At 39.7% G+C, this 27,349-nt stretch overlaps 1 protein-coding gene across 1 annotated transcript in view; it reads left to right on the plus strand.

Moving 5' to 3' along the window:
• Window positions 1-27,349, plus strand: part of tmeff2a (transmembrane protein with EGF-like and two follistatin-like domains 2a) — a 102,094-nt gene that overhangs the window by 24,997 nt on the left and 49,748 nt on the right. Inside the window, exon 3 of the mRNA XM_010739604.3 lies at window positions 15,620-15,749. Within this exon, the coding sequence (XP_010737906.1) occupies window positions 15,620-15,749 (130 nt within the window). The remainder of the gene's footprint in view (window positions 1-15,619; window positions 15,750-27,349) is intronic.

A 27,349-nucleotide genomic window follows, 5' to 3' on the forward strand; every position in this document is an offset into this window, starting at 1 on the left:
GTTTCGTAGAGATGTTTATTATTGATAGGGGTGGATGATAGCCTTGGGATGAATTGCATAATCTAGAGCCGCCTCTAATGGAGACAGGAAATGGATCAGGCTATCAGTCAGGTCTCTGTGGATGAAGGATGTGTCTGTGTTTGTATGTCTCTCTTGTGTGTTCATGCATGCCAATGTGTGTGTATTTGCAGCAAGGCTGGATGGTACTATCGTCATGTCAAATAACCATCATAGCACATTCATAATAATATGCATTGTGTGAATGGGATTACCTAACCTGAATCTGTTGAACGTGCAAGAAAGATAATTTTTACATTTTAAATGCTTTATCTCGCTCAGTTCTAAAAAAAAAAACACACATGGTAAGATGTGGTGCTTTCTAAATGGGGGTGTGGAACAACCGTGCAAAAATGAACTCCACTCGCTGAGTGAACAGCATTGTTGAAGGTAGCTATTGAGTCTTCAGAGATGCCACAATGCTCCATTTTCTTTTGGATGCTCTCTCTCTCTCTCTCTCTCTCTCTGTCTGTCTCTCTCTTTTTGGACTTTTTAACACACTTGTCTGATCACAGTGATGTATTACCACATAATGTCTATTTTGTCCAGAGTGGAGCAATAATATCAAGTGTGCTTGCAAGGATACTGTCGAAAGTATTGATCATTTGGTGTACAGATTTTCCCAAGTACATACAATAAGTTCAGCTTCAGTTCTTCTAGAGCTGTGTTTTTCAACTGCAGACACCTCTGGGTGTTTGGATAAAATGAACAGAAAATCAACAGTAATGGGCAGACATGGTTAATATCAAGGACCAGTAGTGAATCCAGGTTTAGTGGATATCCACGGCTTAGCCCAGAAGCCTGTGGATTTCTAGGCCAAAGAGTCTGGGGAGATCATTTGACAGATAAATACTGCAAATGAAATATGGCACACTTAAAAATATAGGTTAAGAGGATGAAATGAATATTTTTTATAATAAATAAAATATTAATCAAATGTATCAGTGTATGCACCAATGCACCAATCCACCTCCATAATATACTATAATTGCTGAAACCAGAACTTTATTGTTAAAATCACATCTACACATAAGTTTAAGAAAATTAATCAAACAACATGATAAAAATGAATATAAACCTTTTCTGTCACAAAGTGGACTATTTCACATCACCCTTAGCATCCTGTGGTGGTAGGTTCAGTCTGGCTGGATGCACAGTGTTTATTTAGCTGCTGGCTCTTAATTGTGCCTCAAATTAGTAAATTGTAATTTATCATTTTTGTTAACGTGTAAATGATTGTGTCCAAAAAGTTGCCATAATTCGAAAAATGTTAATTTAGCTACATGTTAGCAACATTTTAAGCAAGTACGAGGGAACTTTGTTGTGTTATTTTTCTAATGTATTCTCTAAGTACTGGATTGATCCGTGTTGTAAATAGTTAACATTTATCATTCATAACCAGGTTATTATTTGTTTATTTGTTTGATTTGATTCATTATGAAAGTTGCAAAAACTATTACTTTATTGGACACATACATTCACATTGCCTCAGTTTGAGAGTGTAATTTAGCACAAAGCATACATCTTGATCTTGAGGCATTATCTCTGAATTAATGTCTCCTTACTGTTAGTTGGGTCTCTATATTTGATGGAAAGTGCACTGCTTTTATTAGAAATAATTTGTATCCTAGTGCTACTACCATATGCAAACGCATATGGTTATTTTTAATTAGAAAACAATGAAACTGTCTTTTTGTTATTGCATGAATATATAATCCCAAACAGAATAATATCTGTCATTTCTTCCGAACTGTAAACAACAGATGGACTGAGGGTGAAACTTTTGAACATGTGTTTGTTGATTTGTTTTCATGCTGCTTCTTTTTGGTTTGATTTAATTTGAAAGAAAACTTACCATACTATATCGTACTAACAAAAAATGATATGTTTCACTCATTTTAGCAATCCCAATTTCTCAGCACTGATGAAACGTACTATTATTATGATTATTATGATTATTATTGATTATTTATTATTATTATTATGATATTATTATTATTATTATTATTATTATTATTATTATTATTATTATTATTTTATTATCTTTTCAAACGGCAGATAACATACATTTATTCACGGCACTAATCACTGCACTAATCACTACAGTACATGTATGTTGATGTGTTAGCCCATTGTGATTACATGATATTCAGTTATTATTATTTTTGTTCATTTCTAGCACATGTTCTGCTGAAACTGGTATAAAAGAATATATCTGAATCATTGAATATCAATATCAATATCAATAGAATATTGATATCACATAGCTAACACAGGGTTCCTTAGCGTAAAACACTGATGCAGATTTGTACACAACTTTCTCTCTTTTGTCAGCTGTCTAGTAAGTGACTGGCCTATTTTTCTTGCTTGATATGTTCCATGTTTCTGTGTGTACATATTTGTCTCTGCTTCGCTGACTTCCTACTGCTGATTATGACGGTTACCCGTGTACGCTCTTGTCTCTGTAAATCAGAGATTGTGAACAGACTGTAAACACTGCATTAGGCTGTGTTTGATAGACACTTAAACTCTTTCTTACTGTCCTCAAACCGTTATCAGTCCAGAAATTCCTTTCCACCTTTTGAAAGGATGGAACAAATGAAACAGCTTTAAGCTTTAATGTAGCATTTTGTACTCAACTCACCTCTCCTCTGATGACTCTACATCACCCATACAAATGTGTTGTTGTCTGAGTAACAAGGCAGCTTTAGTCTGGTATGTGCTATACCGTCGGCTCCTGAAGAATATGGGTCTTTATTTTGTAAAGGAAAAGTTTCTTGTGAGAAACAGTTATTTAGTTTAATCATCTCAAGTTAGCCAATAATCCTCTAATTTTACAGACTTTAAAGGATTTATGTTTATGTGTCTCTGCAAAAACAAGTATATTACTTTAGTATTGCACTATTTCTACCTCACGTTCTCAAATTAGCAGTTTTCCTCATCCATTCAATGCAGTAAAAGTCTGATACCACCATACACTTTTTATATTTGGAGTAGATTTACTTTTTCACAAAGGACAGACAAAAATGAGAAACGTCTGAAATTACATTTGAAGTGATTCTATCATGGTTTTGAGTTTGTGGTTTAGTGTTTCCTCTTTTATTTTGTAGTTCTCCCCTCTCTTGTGTATCTTTACTTCCTGCCTTTGGTGCGTATTCCTGCCAGTTCTGAGTCTGTTTCACCCTGATTTGTTTTGACCTGTCACTTGTTAGTTTCACCTGTGTCTAGTTGTCCTGCCTAGTGTATTTGTGTTACTTTACGTCTGTTCGCCGGCACTGTGTTCGGCGTCCAGTCCTGCAATTTGATGGTTATTGCTGTGGGCACTTACTGAAATGTTGCTGCTGTATTTCTTTGGAGGACGCTCCCAAAATTAACCAACACTTTTAATTGACTTTGGTAAATAAAAGGACTTTCCTTTAACTGGATTAAGTCCTTGGCAGAACAGATGCTTTCCTTTGTGGTGCATCCACAGGCTGAGGATTGTATAAAACATAGACGTAGTGTCTATGATGTCACCAAAATGTTTCTGAGGAGCTGTTGTGAAGCTTGTGGCGGCTCTGGCTGCCTCCATCTTGGCAGTCGTGGATCGGAGGCGGGCTGAATGAAGCCTGGGTGCTCAAACAAGCCACCTGTGATGGCATCCACCTGTCAGCTAAAGCGACCTTGCTCTTAATTATGCATGACTTTAAGTCTTTATATAACTTAAGCGGCTGAGTTATATAAAGTATAGAGTCACCCTCAGTACAGTTGTCACAAGTTTTTTATTTTTTTACCAGACTGTGAACATGCTGTGAAGTCGGGCATTTTAATATAATGGCTTATGGAGATCAAGGAACTGCAGTTTTTGGCACTTGTGTGTTGGCGTCACATCACAGTGATGGAGGCTGCCATCCGGGAGTCCTTCATGAATAGTTTTTACCTGACTGGGAGTATATACAATTATTTGAGATCCCTCAAAATGGCATTTCAGCCTCATTATTAAGGCCAGACTAAGGGGTTTGTAGAAGGGACTGGCAAAGTGTGAGAGTGGAGTTGTAAATCTAACAGCACATTAATATGTACTTTATAATTTCTGATAACCTGGAGGAGCTCATGACAGAGGGAAGAGGAGGGCACGGCCCTTTTCTCTACTTTTTTTACGCATGCTTCCTTGATGCAAAAATGGTGTCAGACTTGCTCTCAACTCCACATGTTTTCCGTGTCTCCCCTCAGATGGCTTTGGATACACTCAGACATTTCAAAGGAAGGATTTGAAGACCATATAATACATTTTTGCATAGCACCTTAGCTCCCAGCCGGGATCAGTGGATTCCATCCTCTTGAAACAGTTTTCTGTGCCCCCAGAAAATGTCAAAGTTGTCATTGAAATTCATTCTATATGCCACACATGCTGATGAAGGGATTGCAGTGTAGTGAAGCATTTCATACCACTGTTTTATGTTGGAATAGTGCCTGATATGCTTGCACGGAAAGGTTCCTAGGAGTGTCCTTCAGCTGAGTGAAATCCCTTTTCAGCAGTTCTGAATCACTGACTCTGGAAGGATCCTCAACAAGCCCACATTCATAATCACTCTCCTGAGATATGAACATTCGAGTAAAAGTTGAGTTTGCCTTGTTAATACTACTTACAGTTGTGTCTACGTAGACTGTTTTGATGTTTTTATGCGTCCTTAATTGTTTCCCACCTTGTAAATTGTAAAAGAAAAAGATAAAAAGGAATTTCAGGGTGAAACTGGCTCTGCTTGTCATGGAAATAGATCATAAAATTGTGATGTTTATTGCAGACACCAGCAATATCTGCTGAAGCTGCTCCAGTATTTGTCTGTGGCTCGGTCGCCTTCAGTGTTGATAGGCTATTACTCGTGTTGTGGAACCCTAGAACCCTAACCTTTTTTTTTTCTTCTGAAAAATGACCTGATCTGCAATACACGGTAAATTATAATAATTTGTAATTTGTTTCACCACTAGGAAGTGTTATTTTTAGCTGTAGCATTAGCCCTGATTGCTCTAATCTAGTGCTTGTCGAAAGATTGCAAAGTTAAGTCTATTTGTGTAGATGGTCCTACTTAGACATTAGTCTCGGGTGTGAGACTCTGGGAGTTGGAGGCATTCAGCCTAGATGTAAGTCCATACCAGTAGGCCGGCTTTAAGACTAAGAGTTGCTGACAGAAAGGCTGCAACATTAAGTCCATTTGAGTTAAGGCCTTCTCGGGGAATAGCATCTGCCAGATTGCCTGCATGCACAGCAGTCCCTTGCTGTGCTAGCATAGCAGCACTCTAAATTTGCCCAACTGAGTCAGTCATATCATTAACTTGTGGGATTGTCTCTGTTGATACTTGTGCAGCTGCTGTCTAAATTTGATGCAAAGTGGCCCTGTGTTTGAGGACGATGTTAGAGTATGTTTTTTAAGAAGATGAAGTGCCTGTAATCCCAAATTATTTACAACTTTAGACTTTAACTGCAGCACCTTACAGTCACATATTGCCTCGCTTGAAGAGTTAAGATTAAATTCTTTGTAGCTTCTATATAAGAAAACTATAAATTAATATAAAAAATTGTAGTGTTATATCATCATTCTAAACACAGCCTCATTAGGAATCCTTACAGCGTGTTGAAACTCAAGGGGTTTAGCCTAGTTATCTAAGAAGTGTATAATAGTCTCATAATAACTCATTTATTCACTGTAATTTCTTTACTATAAGGACTATGTATACATATAGACTTCTATTTCCACTTACATGTCCTTGAAACCTTCATTAGCAATGTAAAATAAACACCATAAACCAGACTGCTTAGCAAACTTGAAAAGTGTTAGTTTCATGGATTGATATAGCACTACTCGGGGTCAACATATGTGCAGCTGAGAGTCAGTGATGTTTTCTGATTTTTAATTGAATGAGCTCAATGCCATAGCTTTTATTTCATGGTGTTTAGTTTCCAATAGTCTCCATGTTTACATGGCCTTGTTGACATGCATGTCCTGAGCTGCATTACCTAATATTGAATATTAATGAATATGTTCATGCCATATTTCATTATGTGAAGGAGGATGAAAGGAAGGGCAGTTTACCACAACCACACATAAGCACAACCATGGACTTTTGCCTATCTACCATGTAGCATCACACAACTGGGCAGGCTTAATACTCCAGCTGTGCTGTGAAAATTTCTATCATGAAATTCCAAATGGATCTTTACATACCGTAACCCTTTATATAATGATCAGAGACTGAAACCTCTAACAGGCCTCTAGAGGCGTATCTCTATGTACCTCTCATCTCTGTGTGTCTATGGACTGAAAATTAGCCATGAAAGTTGAGTTCTGCCCGAGTCTGTCGCTGCTGACTTTCCCTCCAATTAGCAGAGAGCTAATGCTGTACAGGACTGCTTTGTAGATGCAGATTCTCCACAACGGGCAGTTTTTGTGGTTATTTTCTGAACACTTTTACACTCGGCCGTGCCTTTGAAACAGGAAAGTAGAAGCAGCACTGATACTGTATGCTTAAAGTATAGAGATATATAAGATGTATAAGATATATCAGATCAGACTTCATACAGCAGATACTAAAAAATAACTTATTCTGAGCAAGACAGACGCCCCCAGACATTAGGGGATGTTAATGTTCATGGTGTCGCTCTGTCTATACTCTTTAAAACGTAGGCAGGTAATAGATGCAGTGTTCATTCCATCTGTTTTGTTCAGTACAGGGGCTGCAGCTAAATGCCCTATTACATCTTCTTAATATTGAACAATCATCTGCATTGTCCCTTTTAAATAAACAGACAAAACTCAGTCAGTTTGGTGTGGTGCTGCATTTAGAGTCAAGTACATCTGTTCACTGAGCTTCCTCTAAGTCTGTGAGCAGTGAAGAAACTAGCTTGACGACAAAAAAATGCACAATGTAGTGAGAGTTAACCATGGTGATCAAGCCATGGCAGAAAAGAGTAGAGGATCCACTGATTGTGGTTGTCAGGTATATTGTTGGGTCATGGGATGCCACCATTCATTTGGTAAAGATGTCCCACTGAGTGCCTCACTTTTAAGAGTATTTAACCTGGCATCAGACCCATGGGACACATACAGGCCACACTGCTGGGACATCAGTCTACAGGAACCCCCAGCTGGGAGGGGGAAGGCATATTTGCTTCTCCTGTGAGGAGCGTAGACAGATTGCTCTCTAACTTCCGATCTTGCCTCATATTCTTCATGTTTGTTTGGGTTTCTTCAGTATTAAAATTAATCCAGTGATAGCTGTTTGTACGTCCATCGGTGGGTACATTGCAAACAGGAACTGCTGATGAATGTAAACAAATAAGGGCTCAAAGTGGAACCCACAGCTTAAATCACTGAATCAAACATTATACTGCCGCCTTGCATCGCCCTAAGCAATATGGGTCTTTTAGTTTACATTTACAATATTCAGAACTTGATTATCCTTTAAATCTGGCGTGGGGCCAGGGATGGAACGAAGGACAATGTAAAGAATGGAGAGAGCCTGAGTGACGTCACCTGTAGGTTTCTGAAGAGCTGTTTTGAAGCTGAAAATATGCTGTGCTGGACGCCACCTGTTGGATGTACTGCCTCTTTTGTCTTCCGGCTAATCTAAATATTGGCAAAGACGTGGATCATCAGTGGACCTGAAGCGGGCCGAATGACACCTGGGTGCTCTAATAAGCCATCTATAACGGCACCTACCTGTCAATCAGGCGTTCGCACTGTTAATTATGGGCAACTTTAAGCCTTAATATCATCTGCACGGGTGAGTCAAATAAATGTCACCCCCCGCACAGTTGTCATGAACATGGAAATTAGCTATTGAGACCAAAACTGTTGTCAGAACCAGGCTGACTGAAGCAGCCGCTCAGGGAATTACAGTTTTTAACATTTCTTCATTGGCTTCATTTTCCAGCACCTGAGGTTGCTGCTTGGATGGAAGGGACCCTAAAATCGGATTGGCCCTGTTGATAGTTAGTTGGCTTATTAGTATCATAGATGTTTTTCTGAACCACTGTCTGTTTGACTTTCCAACACAGTGTCACTTAATACAGATGTTCTGGTCTACAAACAGCTATAAATGCAAAATATCTAAAAAGTCAATGGCCTCAGACTATTTGTTACAAAAAACAGGCCTTGATTGATATTATATCATTAATTTATTATAATGTAATGACATTATTACGTTCTCCATTTATGTACATATCTCTGCCCCGTGGACAGACAGACAGCATGTCCTGCCTGGTTTTTACATGCAGCAATTCACCTAAAAAACCTGTAAATAAAAAACAGCGAAACCCATCAAAGCACTGATAAAATTCAAGGACCTGATCATATGTAATTTCATCCTTTGTCCTAAAACTTTGGAACTTTTATCAGTCATATCTTTTGGTGCAGGCTCACTCTCTCTCTCTCTCTCTTGCCCTGCTATTTGATTCCACCACAATGACGACTGCTATATTTTGGTCCATTTCAGATCAATGTGATCCAGCAATGCCACCAGAGAGAGATATGTAACTCTATGAACTTTAGTGTAATGGCTCCCACATACTACATGTTTTACTGTTTATCAATACAAATATATTGCTATGAGGTTTTAGTGCAAGCCGCACAGTTGTCAAAATTAATCAAGGGCAGTAAAGTAGAAGAGCAACCTTCAATTTAGTCATCAAACTGCCTCATATTAAAAGGCTGCTGTCAGGGAGCTTTCATCAGCTGCCTCAAGTTCATACAACATATCAAGTTTTGGTTGTTTGTAGCTGTAGAACTCTGATTTTTACTATATTAACCATATAAAAGAAAACTTTACCTGACTCTTTAACTTTTTCGCCACGTTGCAAACTATCCCAAAATACAATTTCAAACAAAAGTAAGCTGGCTGTTCCAGTTATAAAATGTCTGATTCATGGCATACGTCATCATAATTATCTCATTTTATCACATATTCACTTATTTATTTATATCACATCCATTCAATTCATAAAATCAACATTTTAATCAACATTTCACCTGTAAACATTTTTTTTTTTACATTTGTAAACTTTTGTGTGCGCATGTTGTGTGCGTGATGGCCACCTGTCTGACGTCCTCCAATCAGAGAGACGGTTCGTCTCCATTTCTCTTTCGTGGTACATCCTGCCAATGCGGTTGCCAATGACACCAGAAAGCGCAAAGCGGGACATTATTGTAACTGCCCTGACAGTCACAGCAGGTACGCTACGTTCAGATGTCATTGTCCCACTTCATCTTCTCGCTGTGTGTGCGCAAGACAGTGTGTGAGTGTGTCAGCAGTGTCACAGTTGTATTTTCTCTACCGCAATCATCCCAAAATGTATTTTCTCTCGTGCCTGATCTTTTTTTTTTCCAGCCCTGGAATAATGGCCTTTAAGTTAGAGCCCTGAGTGCATCATCTAAAACCAAGTTCAAATCCAGTAATCATGCAGTTTTGCACCGTGCTTATCTCACTTCAGAACGACATGTCACTGCTTGCTTGTTAACTGTTAAAATGACAATGTCATTTTTATGGAGATTGCAGGGTTTGGGTGGAGTAATGCTCCATTGAACGAGTCATGATGAGTCATTTTGTTTTTCGCCTATTGATGCTGATATCCTGCCATGTTTGCTTTTGCTGCATTTCACAGAGATTTACCGTACCTCTCATATTGGCATGCTCCTTCGCCCCCCGATACAAAGTTATGCACTGATGCATGCACTCGCCTTCACTTTGCATCACTACTCTTTTTTGTCTCTTACCCATATGGTTCCCTCTCCTGCGGTCCCTGTTGTGAATATCCCTCGCCGTCCTCCATCCTCCTGCCTCCATCACTTACACTTTTTAACCTTTCAGTCTCATCCTTCTTAACTCCTCTACACCTTCACCCTGCTGGCCTCCCTGCATCTCCTATTCTTCTATCTCTTACGGTCCCTTCCTTCATCATCTTCCTCCTCATACCTGCTTTTTTACTCTGCATTCCCCTACTCCTCTGCTCCCCCTCCTCCTCCTCCTCCTCCTCCTCCCACCACCTGTCTTTGTTCCACCCCTGTCAGCCGGCAGTTATGTCGGATGCTCGGTGAAGTGAGCATTGGGAGCTGCTATGGCGGCATAGAATGAATGATGATGGTTCTGCTTGTTTTGCAAGGTTGTTGTGTGTTGTGACCTGGTAAGGCGCAGATGCCTTTTTTTTTTTTTTTTTTTGTACAAAGTGCTCAGACGGCGGATGCATCAGTTGCCATGCGAATGTGTGCGAGTGTTTCTGTGCATGTCTGTGATGCACCGATCTCAGGCAGGTAGAGAGACAACAGGTCCTGGCTGCAGTCCCAAAGCCGAGCTTTTGGAAGTCATGATGAAGAGAGTCGAGGGTAGGCAGAGCCACAGCAGCCCCTGCAGGAGGTTTGCAGAAATTAAATTTCTTGTGACAAAAATCAGAATGGATGTGAAGGTATATAAAACTCCATAAGAGACGAATAGAGACTGGCTTAACTGCTCACAAGATGCTGCAAATGTAACATGCATGATCAAGTGCACTTAAGGTCACCTGCATGAATACACTTGCATTCTGTTCCTGTCATGCACACACACACACACACACTCAGGACCGTCGACACCTCTGCTGTCGCTGTGTTCTTGGTCGAGACGCCACGCGACTGTCCAGGTTTTGTCACAGCGGAGGTACGGGGGCAATGTCTGCGACTTTTGAAAAGCCTCAGCCAGCGGGCACATAAGGACGGGCCATATGGTCCAGGCCAATAGCTCCCACTATCCTGTCTGCGGAGTTGCGGAGGATCAAATTTTTTTCAAATTTTCACCTTCTCTCTCATCAACATGCTCAATTCATTTTCCTCCTTATTCTGTTTTCAGATGGCCATATCCCTTCAGACGTATATCTCGGACTTTGTTTTGACACCTTTAGTCTCCTTTAGCTGGCAATCATCTGAGCCGACTTAGAGTAAATTGCAACAGCTGACAAAGCTTTTATTTGCAGAGTGCCAGCATCACGCTGCCAGTTATCAAGACATTCGAGGATCAAAGCTGCAGGGCCCTGTTGATGGCAATAACAAGGAACGTCTTTGTCTCTAATTTGGTCATGTGCTGTGCGAAGAAAGTCAGTTTGAAATCTGTAACATCAGCTCGCTCTATTCGTCACCCACGTCAAGAGATATAGTCCCTGATGAATAAGTAAGACCTTGGCAGATAAGTGTCAAGTTTTTTTTTTAACAAGACTGGTTGAAGATGAAGTTGAAAGATTCAGCCGAGGTGAAGTGTTGCGATGTTTAATGTCTTATCTGGGTTTTTTTTTTGTTTGTTTGTTTTTTGGCAGTTTATTGCTATTATTTACTGCTCCATACATGTCTGTGTTACTCACTTTTAGTGTGCCTCACCTGAAATATAAAAGTGATCACACCCAGCATGCTTTAAGAGGCCCATACGGATCCTCCTTTGTACTCACCTAAGTACTTCTAGGTGAGACGCAGCTGCAGCCTCCGTCTTGCGCCTCATCTACTGAAGACGGAGGTTTTGAATCATCCATCCTCTCATTACTCCTTTCTGTAGGGTTGAAAGCCAAATACTGGGGGAAGATCAAGAGATGAGAGTGGGGGGAGTTTTCACGGGTAAAGAAGGCACTCTTAAAAGACACCCGCAGGGTTCTGCCGGGCAGCTTTCCCTTCCGTTGCATCACGCCTGGCATAAAGTGAGAGTCCCCAGGTTAAGAACAGCCTGAGCCAGATGGGAGAAAGTGTGAGAGAGGAGGGGGGGGAGACAGAGGGGAAGGATAGAGGATGGCAAAAAAAAAGAAAAAGAAAAGTGCGGGCCCTGCAGTAAGCTATTCCAAGCGCCTTTGTGGGGTTGCCATTTTTTTTTTTTCATTCTCTCTCGCTCTCCTTTGAGGGGATTTTCTATTCCTCTCCCTCTCTCTGTCTGTGTCCCCATTTCTTCTTTCTTTCTTTTTTTATTTTATTTTATGATGTTCTCTTTTTTTTTTTTACCTTTGTTTCTTCAGGCGCTGTGGTTCTTTTTTATCGTGCCAAGTTTGTTGAGCCAGGGCTCTGTCTATCTCTCTCTCGCTCTCACTTACTCGCCGTCTGCATCTCACTTCTGTACTTTTCTTTACTTTTATTCCTCCTCAGTCTCCGTCTCTTTCACTCTCATCCCCATTTCCATTGACTCCCCTCCCCCAAGCCCGTTTCACTCATCAACTTTGCCTCTCATCTTCTCTACAGCCTCTTTCTTTCCTGCATCTCAATCCCTTTGATCAACAGCCAGCGTTCGGTTTCTCCTTCCCTTGTTTACCCCTCCTCCTTTTTACTCTCGTGTGTATTCTGCCATCTTTTTTTCCCCTCAGCTGGTCAAAAACGGTGTTCGCACTTGATCGTTTTGATGCTTCTGGGCTCTTGAATCGATGGCGTGGTTATTTTTTGTGCTTCTCCTCGCGGCCATCAGACCGTGTGTGTCTCAGATGACAGCCGCGCTATGCCAGCTAAATTTAAAGAGCAGCTTATGTGTAAAAACGATCTTCTTCTGTCTTCAGGTCTTATTTTTTTAACGATCTATGTCGACACACTAAATATCTTTGTCTTTTTTTTGGTTGCCAAATAACACACAACCAACACCTGGTGAAGAGTTATGTGGCCTAATCTCTAGTTGAATTTTTCTCATTTACATATTTTCTCTTTCTGTTGTCAGACAACTGAACGAGCGTGAAATCATGATATGATCCCTGTTAGGAAACCCTCGCTTTCTCACAAAAAATATTTTGAACATTTCTGGTTCATTTACTGTCTGCCCTCTTTGTTTAGAGAGAAACTGCAGAGAGGAAGTTGAACAACATGTGTCTCGACACAATAATAAATGTAGCTTTTGTTATTTTGTTCTTAAGATTTATCCTAATAAATTGACATATACGTGAAATATAATTAGGCAGGATTGCGTGATGAACTTCTATTCAGTACTGCATAATTATTTTAATTTAATGTATTTATGTTTCAGTCATGAACAATTAGCTCAGGCTTTGTTGTTACGACCGATGTAGTGTAGATGTTTTGTAGTGACCAGTGATGGTGACTGGTATATACAAGTCTGTGTCAGTCAAGTTTAGACGCATGCAGCATTGTCTGATGGTTTATGTCATGCGCACAAGCAGCACATACTGGAACGACAAGACTCGTCTACACACAGCTCACCTGCTGTGAATCCAAAATGCGCATTTCTAAAACTTCATAAAAGCCAACAGAGCAGACACATACAGACAGAAAGAGAGGCAGGGGAAGCCGGTGTGTATAAAGAGAGAGACCAGATGTGTAGGTGTAGGTATGAGAAGAGCCGAAGAGAAAAGCAAGGTGAGCAAATTATTTGACATTTGTGAGTCAACACTTAAATAAAGTGGAAGTACAAGCATGTTTGTGAATTATAGTTTGTCGAAAAAAAGAATCCTAATCAAGTTTTTCCTCCATATTTGATTTCTCTTAGTATTTGAGGGAATAAAATACAGTAGGCCTAATGCCTTAAGAGAAAAAACATGTTGTCTGAACCAGGCTGAAGTTGGACATTTTAATACAGGCACGTATCCAGATTGACTCACATCTGCAGCCTGTCTGAAGCACCCACTGGAGGAATTGGAGGAATTTTTTACCACCTCCACATTGGCTTTATTTCCCAGCCACGGAGATTGTTTCAAATGTTTTTACTTTGGCAATTGTGTTCAAACAACTCAGATTTCGGGCTAGGTGTCAATGGAGGGCCAAAGTGGAAAGGAAAACATGCAGCCTGTAGCTACTATGTGTAGTTGTGTCGGGTCCGCATACACAGACCTACATATGTGTTAATGCTTTTCTATACGTGTGTCCTTTCGTAAGGGCCAAGTAATGTTCTGTGAGGGCACAGACAGGCCCAGAGAGAACAGATTCCAGGTCAATCCATTAGAGACTTAAAGGGGAACAGAAGAGTAGACAAAGAGCCGTGAGCGCCTTAGCCTCGGTCCTGTGGGGACTCTCAAGCGAGCCCCTTGTCCTTGTGATGTCACACCCAGCAGGAACACATTTTCACACATTGCCCATTTTTCAGCACTTTAAAATTTAATCAGGTTATGGGCTGTGACTACGGAGCGACAATTTCTCTGGACCCTCTGATAGCCATTGCCTCTTCCCAGGGAATAGAGGGGAATATTTCTCGATTGAATAATCACGTTTGTTATTCCTGTGGTGCAGCACAGGCGAATCAATATCAAATCAAATGAATATCTCTCCTCCACAGCCAAAAAAAGGGAAGAAAACTAAGACTCTTGTGCCATCAGTCATCTGAAAACTCCAGAGTTGCTCCGAAGCCAACAAACCGTGTGGGGAAATGCATGAGTAATGTTCTCCTTAGAAACCTTAGCAGCTATTTTGCTCTGTGCCCTTGAGCAAGTCACTTAACTTGCGAATGCTCCAGTGGAGCAACAACAGAGCTGAGCAGCTGTAGATCCTGTTGTCCAGTTTTCTGGAGAGATATGCAGCATGAAGACGATGTGTGGAAAACAAACAAACAAACATCAGGAGGTATTCTCAAGAGTTTAAGACTCATATTGCTTCATCATGATTATGTGCATTCAATCCGATGTGTCATCGTTTTGTGATTCAGATGTTGAAGTCTGATTGGTGGATGGACATGCGTGACATCAGCTTTTTCGTGTTCACGTAGGACTTCCTCACTTCATCTATTCCTGCTCCTACACTGCTTCTACATCTCTCTACATCCCAAAATCTGTCAAACTGCCAAACGTGCAGCCTGTTTTAATATAATAAAGTATTCTGTATTTGTTCTTTAACTGATTTCAATGCTGTATGACTCCTTTAGTCTATCACTAGTTATAATGTAACACATCAGGTACATTTACATTTATTGTGTATGGCTCAAAACAAACACAATAAATTAGCACACTAACAAAACATGCTAAACAGCTCATGGTATGCACGACATCAGAAGAAAACACACATACTGACATTTAACCAGGCATCGTTATGATTACTATTATTTTATTACATTGTGTGATGGCAGACAGTTTCTGTTATTTGGTAATATCTGGATGCACTATGGGTTAAAGATGCATCAATTACAGATTTTGAGGTAGGCTGGGGAAAAGTCCTGCATGTTGAAGCTGGTGGTGTGTGTTTCGAGTAGCTGCATTTTCCTTTTCAAATGTATGCTATATATGTATTTATTCATTGTCAATATGTGGATTATATTTGAAGTTGAGGATATCTCTGATTTGAAAAGACTGTTTCAGCTTGAATGGATTTTTTTTTTCGCAGAATACAAATAAAACAAAATCAATCCTTTACATTTGTTTTCTAAAATGACATGAATGCAATCACGATGACTCTTACCAAGGCCTCACATTCAGCATTTTACTAAGTTACCGCGTGAAGTATTTATTATATATTATCAGGACCTCTCTTAGCCCTGACTGTTGAATGCACACAAGCTGATTTGTTGACACATTCTCCGTGAATTTTTTGGATGACCTTAATGTGACTGCCTCAGCACTTCATGCTCACCTGTTCTCTACTGTTTTCTTCTCTCCTCTCTGCAGTGCAACAATGACTATGCTCCAGTGTGCGGCTCGAACAATCAGAACTACCAGAACGAGTGTTTCCTGCGCAGGGATGCCTGCAAGCAGCAGTCTGAAGTACTTATTATGTCAGAAGGCGCCTGTCCTGCTGGTATGTATATTTACATTATGGTGCCTACGCATATGCATACACAAGAAAATACACTTTCACACACACACATCGAGGAGCACTGATGCCAACACTCCCCTGCAGTACACACTGAACAGAAAACACTCAAGTAAGGAGGTGACACTCACAACTGAACATTTCCTGCACAGCTCTCTGGAAGCGCACAGATGACACAAAGCAAATGCAAAGTTGGGGATGCTGGAAATGTAATCAATGCGGTAGCACCATTCTAAGGCTTAAATATTATAATTATTAATGCATGCAGATGCTTACAGTGGATCGGGTTCAGTAATTAAAGAGTCGTGCATTACTTCAAAGGAATTACAACAAAATGCATGATGAAAAAATTGCTTGAGGTGACAGACTGATGTAATGTTCCCAAGTTTAGTGTAACAGGCACAACTACAATGACAGTGACAAGTATTCTCAATGAGCAGATTTCATCATGCCAAACAATGTCCTCACAAGAAATTGAAGACAGCATTTGGCCAAGAGGCCTGTTGAGTCAATTATATGGTTTATTTAAATTTGGTGTGTTAAACAGAAAGTAAAAGAAAGCTTGACAGCTATGCCCTTTTCTTATGTAATAATTAAATAAATGTCAAAAGGCATAAAATGTAAATACTTGCCAAATTGTCATAGGTTGTTACTGTAACACCGGGCCAAGAGGCATGCTCAATAAAGCAGAAAATTGAATGAATGAATCACACGTCATCTTGATGGCCATTTCATTTTTTTTTTCTGGATTGTCTCGACATTTTGTTTTCTTTCATCTTCTTCAAAGAGAACCTGAATTAATTCTGTAAAGGATCCAGTGAAGCCACTTGAATTTTACTTAATGTATGACTAATTTCTGGAATACATGAATGATACGCTCGCATGTTTGTATTCACCATCAATGAAATGTAATTGCTCTGACACTATGTGACACTTTATCAACAAAACCGTTTCACTGAATGAGTCAACCTTACAAGTTACAAGATACATTCATGACAGCAAAGATCTTGGAATAGCTTGGTCTGTCCGTCCAGACTGTAGTATTGTCTCTGTCTGAACCGACTTTTCCTCAAACACCATAAACAGGTCAACACTTTAAATTGTACTTAAATACTTTGCGTTATGGCCAAATAAAATAGCCTCTTATATGTATGTTTGTCAGTTGAATTCTTTATTAGCATTCCAGTATATTAATGTGTATTTTGGTTTATTGGCTTGTTGGGTCACCAAACCAGAAGCTCCTATGTCAAAGTGTTAAGGCCGGTATGTACCAAGCTAATGTGCATCTCCAACAAAATGTATCCGTCTGCTAGTTGGTCAAATTGGTTGCTTGTGTTTTCTCTTGTGAATGTTGATAGCAAAGGCAACATGGAGAAACTTGGAGAAAAGCTCAACATTTGTTGTCTTGTAAAAACCAATCATCTCATTGCAATTGTTGCTCTCTGTCTAAGTAAGGAAATAATGCACTTCATCTCTATGAAGATTGCATGGAAATTGTCTCTTTTTGAGCACAAACACATTTGTGGTGAATTCTTTCCCATCAACTCTAAGTGAATGAGTAAGTAGAGTTAGCTTGGGGTATAAAATGAATCTGCATCACTGCCTGAACACATCTTTTAAGTGTCAACTACAATCCTCGTGCATAGTGCTGCCTTGACCTATAAATCAGTTCCTGTGCAGCGGTGCATACAGTAATATAGTTTTAACTCTGGCATTTGGTGACTATGATCCTGAAATCCTTACCTTTACTGTATTTGTAGTATTGACTTGGCTGATTTTGGGTTGAATCTAACTTGCACCACAGAGGCAAACTTTGCTTCACATGGATTTGTTCTGTCTTGTTTTATCTCTATATATTATTCGCTTGTTTGTTCTCTTCTAAGAATGTTGTTTTCTGTTGTCCATCTGCTATTGTTTTTCATCTTTCCACTGGCTCGAAAGAAAAAGCACTCTGCGTAATTATCTAACATAATTTGGATTACTGTTTGCTGATATAGTTTGCTGTTTAAGCTGCTGAGTAGGCGTCTTCAGTCGGAAAAGGTCAGCCACTTCATTAGCCATGTCGGGGAGACGAGCAGCTCGGAGTACACAGTACTATAAAGTTAAAGATGCTCGGTCATAAAAGGTTTTCTAAGGGTTCTATTAATTCACTCTATAGGCAGTGGCAGAAATAAGACCCTCGTAAAATGACTTCATTTTCTTCATGATGATTGAGCATAAACTGTCCGTGTTAATGAAGACACATTTTTAGCAGTGTGTAACATTTGTTTTCCTTTTAACAGCCAGTTTCCGTCATATATCTTGCCATAAATTGTACATGAAGCATTCCAGTGAGTGAAACAACTAACCCCTCATATTATGTTTTCATATTTATGTAACTTTTCATTGTGCTGGCAGTCCATTAAATTTTGTTCCACAGTCAAAAGCAGGTGGTGATTTTTTTCCCCCCTCTGGTTTTATTATATTAGAACATGTGTAATTAGGTTTGACCACTGTAATGTGTTTAATTCTGTGATGACAAATCCAAATGGATGAGCATATACTTAAGACTCCCTGACACCCACAGAGGAATTCTGTCTGAATCTACCAATTAGCGAGTCATGTTCTGAATAATGTGCTTAGTTGTGAATGAGTGAATCCACGGGCAAAGAGATGTTGGCTGTTTCAGACGGGCACGTGTGAATCACTGCTTTAGCTAAGGTAGTATTCCGGGCTTGAGCTGAGCAGTCGCTGACTCAGTTACCCTCACTCACTGGCAGCCGGCAGAAGTCTATTAAAAGGCTCTTGAATGGGCCCAGCTCAGCAGAGGGAACGTGGAGATTGAGGTAGAAATGTCATTGCAGTAACAGTAGTGCTGTCTGTCTGCCAGTAGCCCGGGCTGTGCAGAGTCACATGAAATGTCCAGCCTTTCTCTAAATTACTTGTTTGTGAGTTGCATGTGAGGTCCTTTTCAAGACATGTGATAGTGTAAGGCAGTATGTGTGTGTGTGTGTGTGTGTGTTATGCCTTTGTGTATCTTTTGAAAGAAAAAAGGGATAAAGACCCTTTTCTTAGATGCAACAGGCAGTACTTTTGAGAACTTAATATAGGGTTCAAACAAGGATGTTTTTGTGGTGCAGTCTTCTGACGAACAGACCATGACAGTGCTGCTGTATATGCTCCTTTCAGCATCTCCTGTTACAATCAGAACACTTTATTCTGGCATTTAGCCATAATATGGCCACGGCAAACAAATACCCTCTCGCAGAGAAAACAGTGTTATTTTTAGTGGAGGCTTCTAAACATAGTGCAGCGGTTTTAACGTTGACTGTTGCATTTTAACATCCTACTTTAAAATTTTGTGACCTCGCTAATTTAGTGTGGTTATGCAGTTACATTTGGATGGGAAGCATTGATAAATTGGGACTGACAGTGAAAACAAGATTGCTTTTGAACACCATGTGCTCTCAGTCAGCATACAACCGAGGCAGTGACCCCTTGGGACAAACAAATAAATGATAAAAGACTGATGTTTTTACAGAAATTAGACTGTGTCAAATCCAATATTAATGCAATGGCCCAGAGACAAAAATGATAATACAAATGATCACATTAACTACTTAAAACAGACAAAGCAAAAGAGGCTGCTTTATCTCTTTAAATTCATTCACGTGATTGTCCAACTATCTTGGGATGTAGAGCTCTTAAGACCAAATGAAACCAGTTTATCTCCTGGTCAGAAATTTTATTCTGCAAAGATGTGGTCCCAATTCCATATTCATTTTATACAGTACACTGAAGTGGCAACCTTTGAGGCTGTGAATTGAATGTGGAATGACCTAAAACTGCAGTTCTTCAAACGGCCACTCGAGGCTAGCTACAGAACAAGCCAAGCTCCATAGGACCCCATATTAAAATGCCATATTTAACATATTTAAAGCCTGGTGCAAAAAAAAAACGTTTTGGTCTCTATAGCTAATTTCCACATTCATGGCAACTGTACTGAAGGTGAATTTTTATGTAATTCACCCGTTCATATTATATTAAGGCTTGAAGTTACGCATAATTACTAGCATGGAGGCTTTGATTGACAGGTGGCGGTAGATACAGGTGGGTTGTTTGAGCACCCAGGCGTCATTCAGCCTGCCCACGCTCCATGTCTTTGCCTATTTTTGGATTAGTGTGGAACCGGCGGAGAGAGGACTGCCAAGATGGCAGTGGCCAGAGCTTCACAAGAGCTCTTCAGAAGTGGGCGACGCCACAGATACGACATCTATGGTTTATAATGTCAAAGAGTATACTATACTAAGTATACTTTTCTTTTGTAATTAGTGCACGAAAATCTATATACAGTATTATAATACAAAAAAAAAAAAGAAGTTAATAATACAATATGTGTGCTGATACACAGTCAAAAAAGATTTATTAGTTGTTTTTTGTTTCACGGGATGTTCACTGGTCTGTTTTACCACTTATTATTCATGATGTTTTCTAGCCCACATCTCACAATTCTTTATTAGATGTTTTGATGATGGTGGATAAAATCTCCACCAGGCATTAATTTTGGTTAACAGCTTGTGACTGTGAAGGTCATAACTCATGATTCATTTTCAGACTCATCAAACGATTCAGTGACTCCTTGTGCCCTGTGTGGACGCATTTGCATTTATTATGTTTCTCCACTTACTTATTCGGGGTCTTCTTTTTATTTTGTCACTAGTAATCAACATATATGTCAAAATGTGAGTATTAGTGGGTTATGTTTGTGGCAGATTTCAAAAGGTCAAAGGCAGCTAGAAAACAAGGGGCTGGACAGGCTTTAGTGCAGAATGGATGCACATGTTTAAAATGTATAGAAATATCTTTACAAAAACAAAAAAGATAATATGTTTAAGTTGTACAATTAAAAACATCTCTTTTAAATACAGTTGAAGTATTTGTCACAGTGACAAGCTAATCTGAGATGACAACATGATGTTTTTTAGATAAATTAATTTTAAAAATGCACCCAACATACAAAATTAAATGAAACGCAATCACTCCTGTTTTTTGTTAAATTAGTGCTGTCATATCGAGGTTTTGTATATTGACGAAATATAATTGACACTCACCGAAACAATCATTCTACATATAGTTAATTTAAAGTGATGATGCTTTGACATCATGGAGATTATCTAAAGGAATAGTTATAAATTCTTGTAAATTGGACATTAAACACATGAGATTGCTGTGTCGGTGCTTTCTTACGTAACCAAGTGTTACACACAAACCTTTCATGTGGAAAAGTAGGCCAGGCAGCTACTTCTGAAGTGTTTCCTCTCTGCTCTCTTCACCACTTAGCCATTTAGTTGATACCCTCAGCTAAGCTAATGTAAAATGAGTGCAACATTAAAATATCGCAAACACCTGCGATATGAGTGACTCATTTTAAGGAAGTGTCAAAATAACTTGCATGCTGCACATATACTGCCACAAACCCTCTCTTCTCTTGTCCTCTGTCTCCATCTCTCCCTGTCCTCATTTCCAATTCCATCCTCCAAAATCCTATTAGTGACAACAGTACACAGTGGGTGTGCTTGTGCTGGGCCAGGGTGAGAAATATCACGAAACAGACATGTAGTCAGATGTAGTCTTCATAATGTTACTTTGACTTGTCGTATTGTATCAGTCTGAAAATAAAACAGGGAGTCCTGTAACATTGATATGAGAAAACAGTCTTACCATCAGGTCCATTGAGTTGCTGTTCAGAAATCCTATCACATGATCTTCATCAATGCATTGAGTTTACATAGAAGCCATTGCAGATGTTCAAATGAAATACATCGGCATGTTAAGGGTTGGACTTTTAAGCGATAAGTCCAATATTTATTCTGATATCAGCTCTGTTTTGGTCTCCATCGATTATTGAGGGTAATTCTCCACTGTGTTCAACAGCTGTGTCCGTTTGCAGGACAGGAAGTGTACAGTGGTTTCCTAATGAGAGCGGTGTGTGTGTGAACCAAAATGGTAAAATTACTGCCTGGGGAGAAAAATAATAATAATAATAATCAGCTAAAATACTTTGAAAAAGAGGAACTGCACAGTCAGGTGATAATTCTCTGTAGGTTCGTCACTATGATCGACTGCTTTGACGTTACACATAGTGATTAGTGCAGACCTTTAATTCAGCCTTTGAGCCAGCATGGACGAGATCTCCTTAAAGGTCTCATGAACAACTGAACAAAAACCTACTGTAACAATAGGGATGTAACGATGCATTGTGACACGATTAAAAATCGGCACAAATGTGTGATGATTCACACCGGTTGTCAGAAAAAATGAGTCGCGATTCTTCGCGAATGCGAGAGAAGTCGTTCTTTTTCTTCTTTTTTTAAAAAAAATTAGAAATAGGACACGTTATCTTAAAAAAGTCACTGGTTGGTGATTCATTTGTTCAATGTCAGACGTCAAGTCACGTGACTTACGTCACTATGTAGGCAAAGCACAGAACGAGGGAAGACATGGCGACGGTAGAAAATAGCTTTGAAATAGAGGACGCACCGAGCAGTTTGAAATCACCTGTGTGGCAGCATTTTGGATTCCCTATATACACAAATACAACCGTGAGAAATGGACAGACAAAACCAAAACAGCATGTAAATATTGCAAGAGACTGCTGACATATAGCATCAACACGAGAAACATGCAGCAGCATATCAGCCGCCACCACAGTGAGAAACAAAGTAACGTTACGCCACCTTGTAAGTGAAAATTGCACATTACACCAGTTAACACCAGTTTACTTGTGATTGTTTCTAAAGAAAGGAGATGTTTTTCATGTATTTCGTTGTTTAAGATGACTGTGTAAGTTGCACTTTTTTATAAGAGAACACAAACTGCTTGAGAGTTTCTGTAAAGAAAGCACCTAAGAGAACACAAACTGCTTGAGAGTTTCTGTAAAGAAAGCACCTAAGAAGTAGCCTACACATTTCCTACAAATAAAAAGATAATTTTATTTGGTTATAATTTGTCTGTAGCTCATTTTGATTAAAAAATTATTAATTGTGAGAAAATCGTGAACCGTATCAAGTCGTGAGTTGAGTGTATCGTTACATCCCTACATAACAACGTGGAAAAATATATCTTTTAAAGATCATATGACATAAAGCTCTAGAACAGCCTTGTGTTGAGATTTTCTCATGTTGTCCAAGGTCCAGAATGAACCATGAACCTGTATTATTAATTATGTTTGTGCAATGAAAATAGGACAACGTGAATTTACATTTTAAACTTTTCAGAGGATAACTTGGATTTGCTAAGGTAGTATATGCGTTAAAATAGAAATATTTTGTGTTGATACTTCATATTAAATCGGCTTTTTGATATAGTAACCAAGTGACTGTCGGTCTTTGAGTACTGAACAGGGATCAAAATGGTTTTCAGTGTCAATCATCTCAGCAATAGTTGATGAAGAAGAGCACTAGTTATTCATATTCCCTGTTTGATTCTAAATCTTGTCTCTACATTACCAGGTGTCTTTTTGTGTTTAATGTACAATGACAGACCGGCACGATCAGTCTTGCTGTTAAACAAATCAAAAAGCCACCTGACAGCACAGTTTCATGGGCTCTCATTCATCCTCTTGGATGCTGCTCAGGCCAAAAGGCCAGACGTTGGAGTCTGCTGTCATTCCAAACAGTAAACAGGAGGCCTGCTGAGGTGCCAGTTTCATGCTAAGTGACTGCGCTGAGGCATAGACAAACATGATTTGATACCATATTTTCGTCCCTGAGGAAAAGCATCTTGCACCGGCTGCCACAGAAAAGTGTGCACATTATGCACAGTATTATATCACAGAGGTTTCGATTTGTGACATCTTATGAAGCGGGGTATTTTAGACTTTTATTGACTTTTTTCAAAGCAACATCTGTCAGGTGAAGAAGCAGATTTACACTTCCCTTATTCTAGTTGGCGTCCATTCCAGTCTTTATTACCTTCATGTCACCGACAGATAAGGAAGTTCTGATTTAGAAGTCGATAACAGGAAGAGCTCTCGGTGGTACAAAGCCAGTAAAAGCTGATTAGCACAGGATGGTACCACTTTCCTATCACATCAAATGCAAGCCCAGCACAGTGAGGAGCAGTTTGGCATTAGCTTAGCGAAGTGAAACAAACCGAGAGGTATATTTTCCCCAAAGGACAGAGTTAAGCTAAGACAGGTGCTAACATAGCAGTTTCCAGCTCTGTTTATAGTGAACAGGATAACTTCCAGGAAGTCCTTAAAGGGGAAGTCGGGAGAAGGTTTAATTGACACGTTGTTAAAATGCTGATGACATGTTTAATCACCATTTTTGTCGCTCTGTAATCCCCGAGTACTGACAGATGACAGGAGCCATATGTTTGTTTGATGATTTAAGATGCACACTCTGGGTTATCAGTAGACCAGGAGCTAAATGAGAAACAGTGTTATGGTGTCGGTATAGTCTCACATACAGCACAGGGGAAGTCATCAATACACCACTAATTCTCTGTGTGCAAAGAAAAGAAAAAATCCATCTCTGTACCTAATTACTTGCAAATTCTATCTGTATTCAGAGTAATTTAAGTGATAATCTAATACCGTATCGATCTGTTGGCAGATTTTGTTTTTGCTTGCTCTCCTCCTGGGAGGTCAGAGGTAAAGATGAGCTACAGGGCAGCACCCGAGAGGATTCAAGGTCTTTGTCAAGGACATTTCAAGTTGGGTCTACCCTGTCACCAGACTAGAACATCAGCAAAATCCTGGATTGGATCCACCATAATTCATTACATTGCATTTAGCAGACGCTTTTATCCAAAGCGACTTACAGATATTTACAGGGTGCCAGTTACAGTCCCTGGAGCAGTGTGGACCTTGCTCAAGGGCATTTCAACCATGGCTAGGGCGGGATTCGAACCTGCAACCCTCCGACCCCAAGACCAACTCCCTAACCACTAGGCGACAGCTGCCAATTCATCCTCCCCTTGCTACATAAATGGTGCGGTACTTCTTGAATTTGCACCGTTCGGCAATGGTCGTAAATATGAACGTAATTCATCAGAAAACTGGGCTGGTCGGGGCTTGGAAGTATTCTCTAACAGCAATCAGTGAGGAAGCTTCAGCAATTCTGGCAAGGATTCTGGCAGTAGACTGTGATATAGTGTTTGCTGGAAGGTCCACCACCTCTGAGATTTTGGGATGTGTGTTATATGTAGAAAATAATTTGGTGTGTAAGTTGTTAAAGATTCTTGCTGAATCCCAGTATCCACTGACCCCTGTGGACACTAGATTAAAAACCTATATTTCCTACTGAGTTGAAAAATTCCCTATCAAGTTATGCTTTGGTGGAACACAAGGTGTACAAACTCCATCAACCCTCTGGGTGTCATTCCGCCCACCTCAGGTCCACCGATGATGCACGTCTTTGCCGATATTTAGATGGAGGCGGAAGAAGCAATACATCCAACATTGGTCATTGGGCTATGCATTTACATATTTGAAGGATATTTGTTTTTGTCATACTATTTTACAGGCTGTATTCGCAGTTTTTATATACAAAAAACTCTTCGAGCTGTATTTACAGCAGAAGGTGGTTGATTGTGTGCAGTCTTTGTACGATGCTGTACAGCCTCTGATGTAAGCAGCACAGTAATGTTAATAACGGCTCCCCTACAAGACTCCTCTCTGCTTTTTTCTAATCAATTTCCCTGAAACTGAGAAAAAGGGACTTCAATCATCTTTTGTCAATGGAGATAAACCTTTTTTTTTTCTCTTGGCACTCATCCTCTGTCCTTTCACTCAGTCTGTGTCTCTCACAAAATAAAAAGTGTGGTGTGGTATCTCTTTGTGACCCTTCATTTGGCAGACAAGAAGACAGAAAAGTAAGGTTGTGTCTATCTCCCTTGTTGTTTTGTTCTATTTTCTAATGCTAGCCTTTCTCTCCTCAAACCTTTGCCCTTATATAGATACTAAAGGTTTTTATTGATCTCCCACGAACCCCTTCTGACTTCAGCCTGATCCTTCAAGCTAAGCCTTTTCATGAAACACTGCACATTTAGTGTCCCTTGTGTTCTTAGGTCAGTAAAATTCTGCAGATGTAAAAGGAGGTAAGATAGAAGAGTTTCTATAGTGGCTGTGCATGGAGATTTTTTTTCTAACATTAAAGCTGGCTGTCTTCTTCTTCACTGCCTTTGTTGGAGGAGTGTCTTTACACATTACCAACTGTCGATCAGTGAAATAGCATGAAATTGGCGGCAGGAATATGTATTGAGTCATAAAAATTTTTGGATTGGTGGATGGTGAGGATACATAAGGAGGGGTGTCCTTACATGGCACTATAAAAATCAGAGCGTGTGTGTGGTGAAAGATGTATTCATTATGTTTACTCTGGGTTATGCATTATTTGCATTGTGTTGCACTAAAATTTGCTTTATTGCTTCTCTTAAATTGATTTTGCTTTGGATTAGTTGTTACCTTGGCAACTACAACTCTTCCCGGGGTCCATATTCAAATAAACTGTATAATAAAGAAATGTTTGCTTCTGTTACATTCAATAAAAAAAAAAAAAAACATAAGACAACATCACCATTACACCAAATGCAATAAAAGTGCATTGAAACCAAACATATGTCACACAAAAGTACTAACAAAGCAATAGACAGACAAAACATATACGGCTAAACAAAGTTAATAGACTACACTGACAGACATGCAATATCAGCATGCATTTTATTTATAGCTGAGCTTAGTGAACTGCTGAGTGCTGGTGGTGCCACTCCATTCTGCAGACCTGAACCACGTCCACTTCTCTTTATTTGAAGTCTTTGATCAGGTTAACGAGCAGTAATCAACTCGAGGGAGTGGCAGAGTGCAAAGACTGGGCTAGAGGGTAATGACAGTAGAAGTGCTTGATAAAAAGGTATGTCACTTGTTGAATGTTACCGTTAGCCTGCTAGTCATACTAATCAGTTCTTGGCTCGACTTGAGTTAAAATGAAGTAGTTTTCAAGACTGCATATTGCTTGCGGATCTATTTTCTGACCCAGAGTGCAGCCGTGACTGGTTCTGAATGAGGGCTTTATAGCAGGCAGCCACTCTCCCATCTTCCTGGTACTGCGCACCGCCACTGAATGTTTTAGTGGTACGCAGTACCGGACCGTACCGGCTTACTTTCACCCCTGTCTGCGAGCCAGATGCAGTCATCAAAAGAACACACATCTGGCTTGCGAGCCATAGGTTGCCAACCCCTGCCCTAAACAGTAAGCCAACTCTCTTTACCTTGCTTCACTTAGTGTATCAGTTTAAAATGGGAAACTCCTCTCCCATCTGTCCACACAGGAGCTAATCACTAAATCACAATTTCAGGGTTTTTTTTAGCTGCGCTGTAATAATCTGCATCCAGCTCCTGACTATACACCACCTTCTGCATCATGACTCTATCTTGACTTTGTCGGTAAAAGGCCAGTGTTTTTTTATCATTACATTTCAAATTAGATCTATCTAAAACACCCTATGTGTGGAATATTTGGGTGATTACAGCATAATTTATTGTCCTGATACTATTCTGATTGTAGTTTTGTTAAAAAAAAAAAAGTGGCAATCCTGGTGAT

The sequence above is a fragment of the Larimichthys crocea genome, chromosome I, assembly GCF_000972845.2.
Source record: "Larimichthys crocea isolate SSNF chromosome I, L_crocea_2.0, whole genome shotgun sequence".
Taxonomy (NCBI): Eukaryota; Metazoa; Chordata; class Actinopteri; family Sciaenidae; genus Larimichthys; species Larimichthys crocea.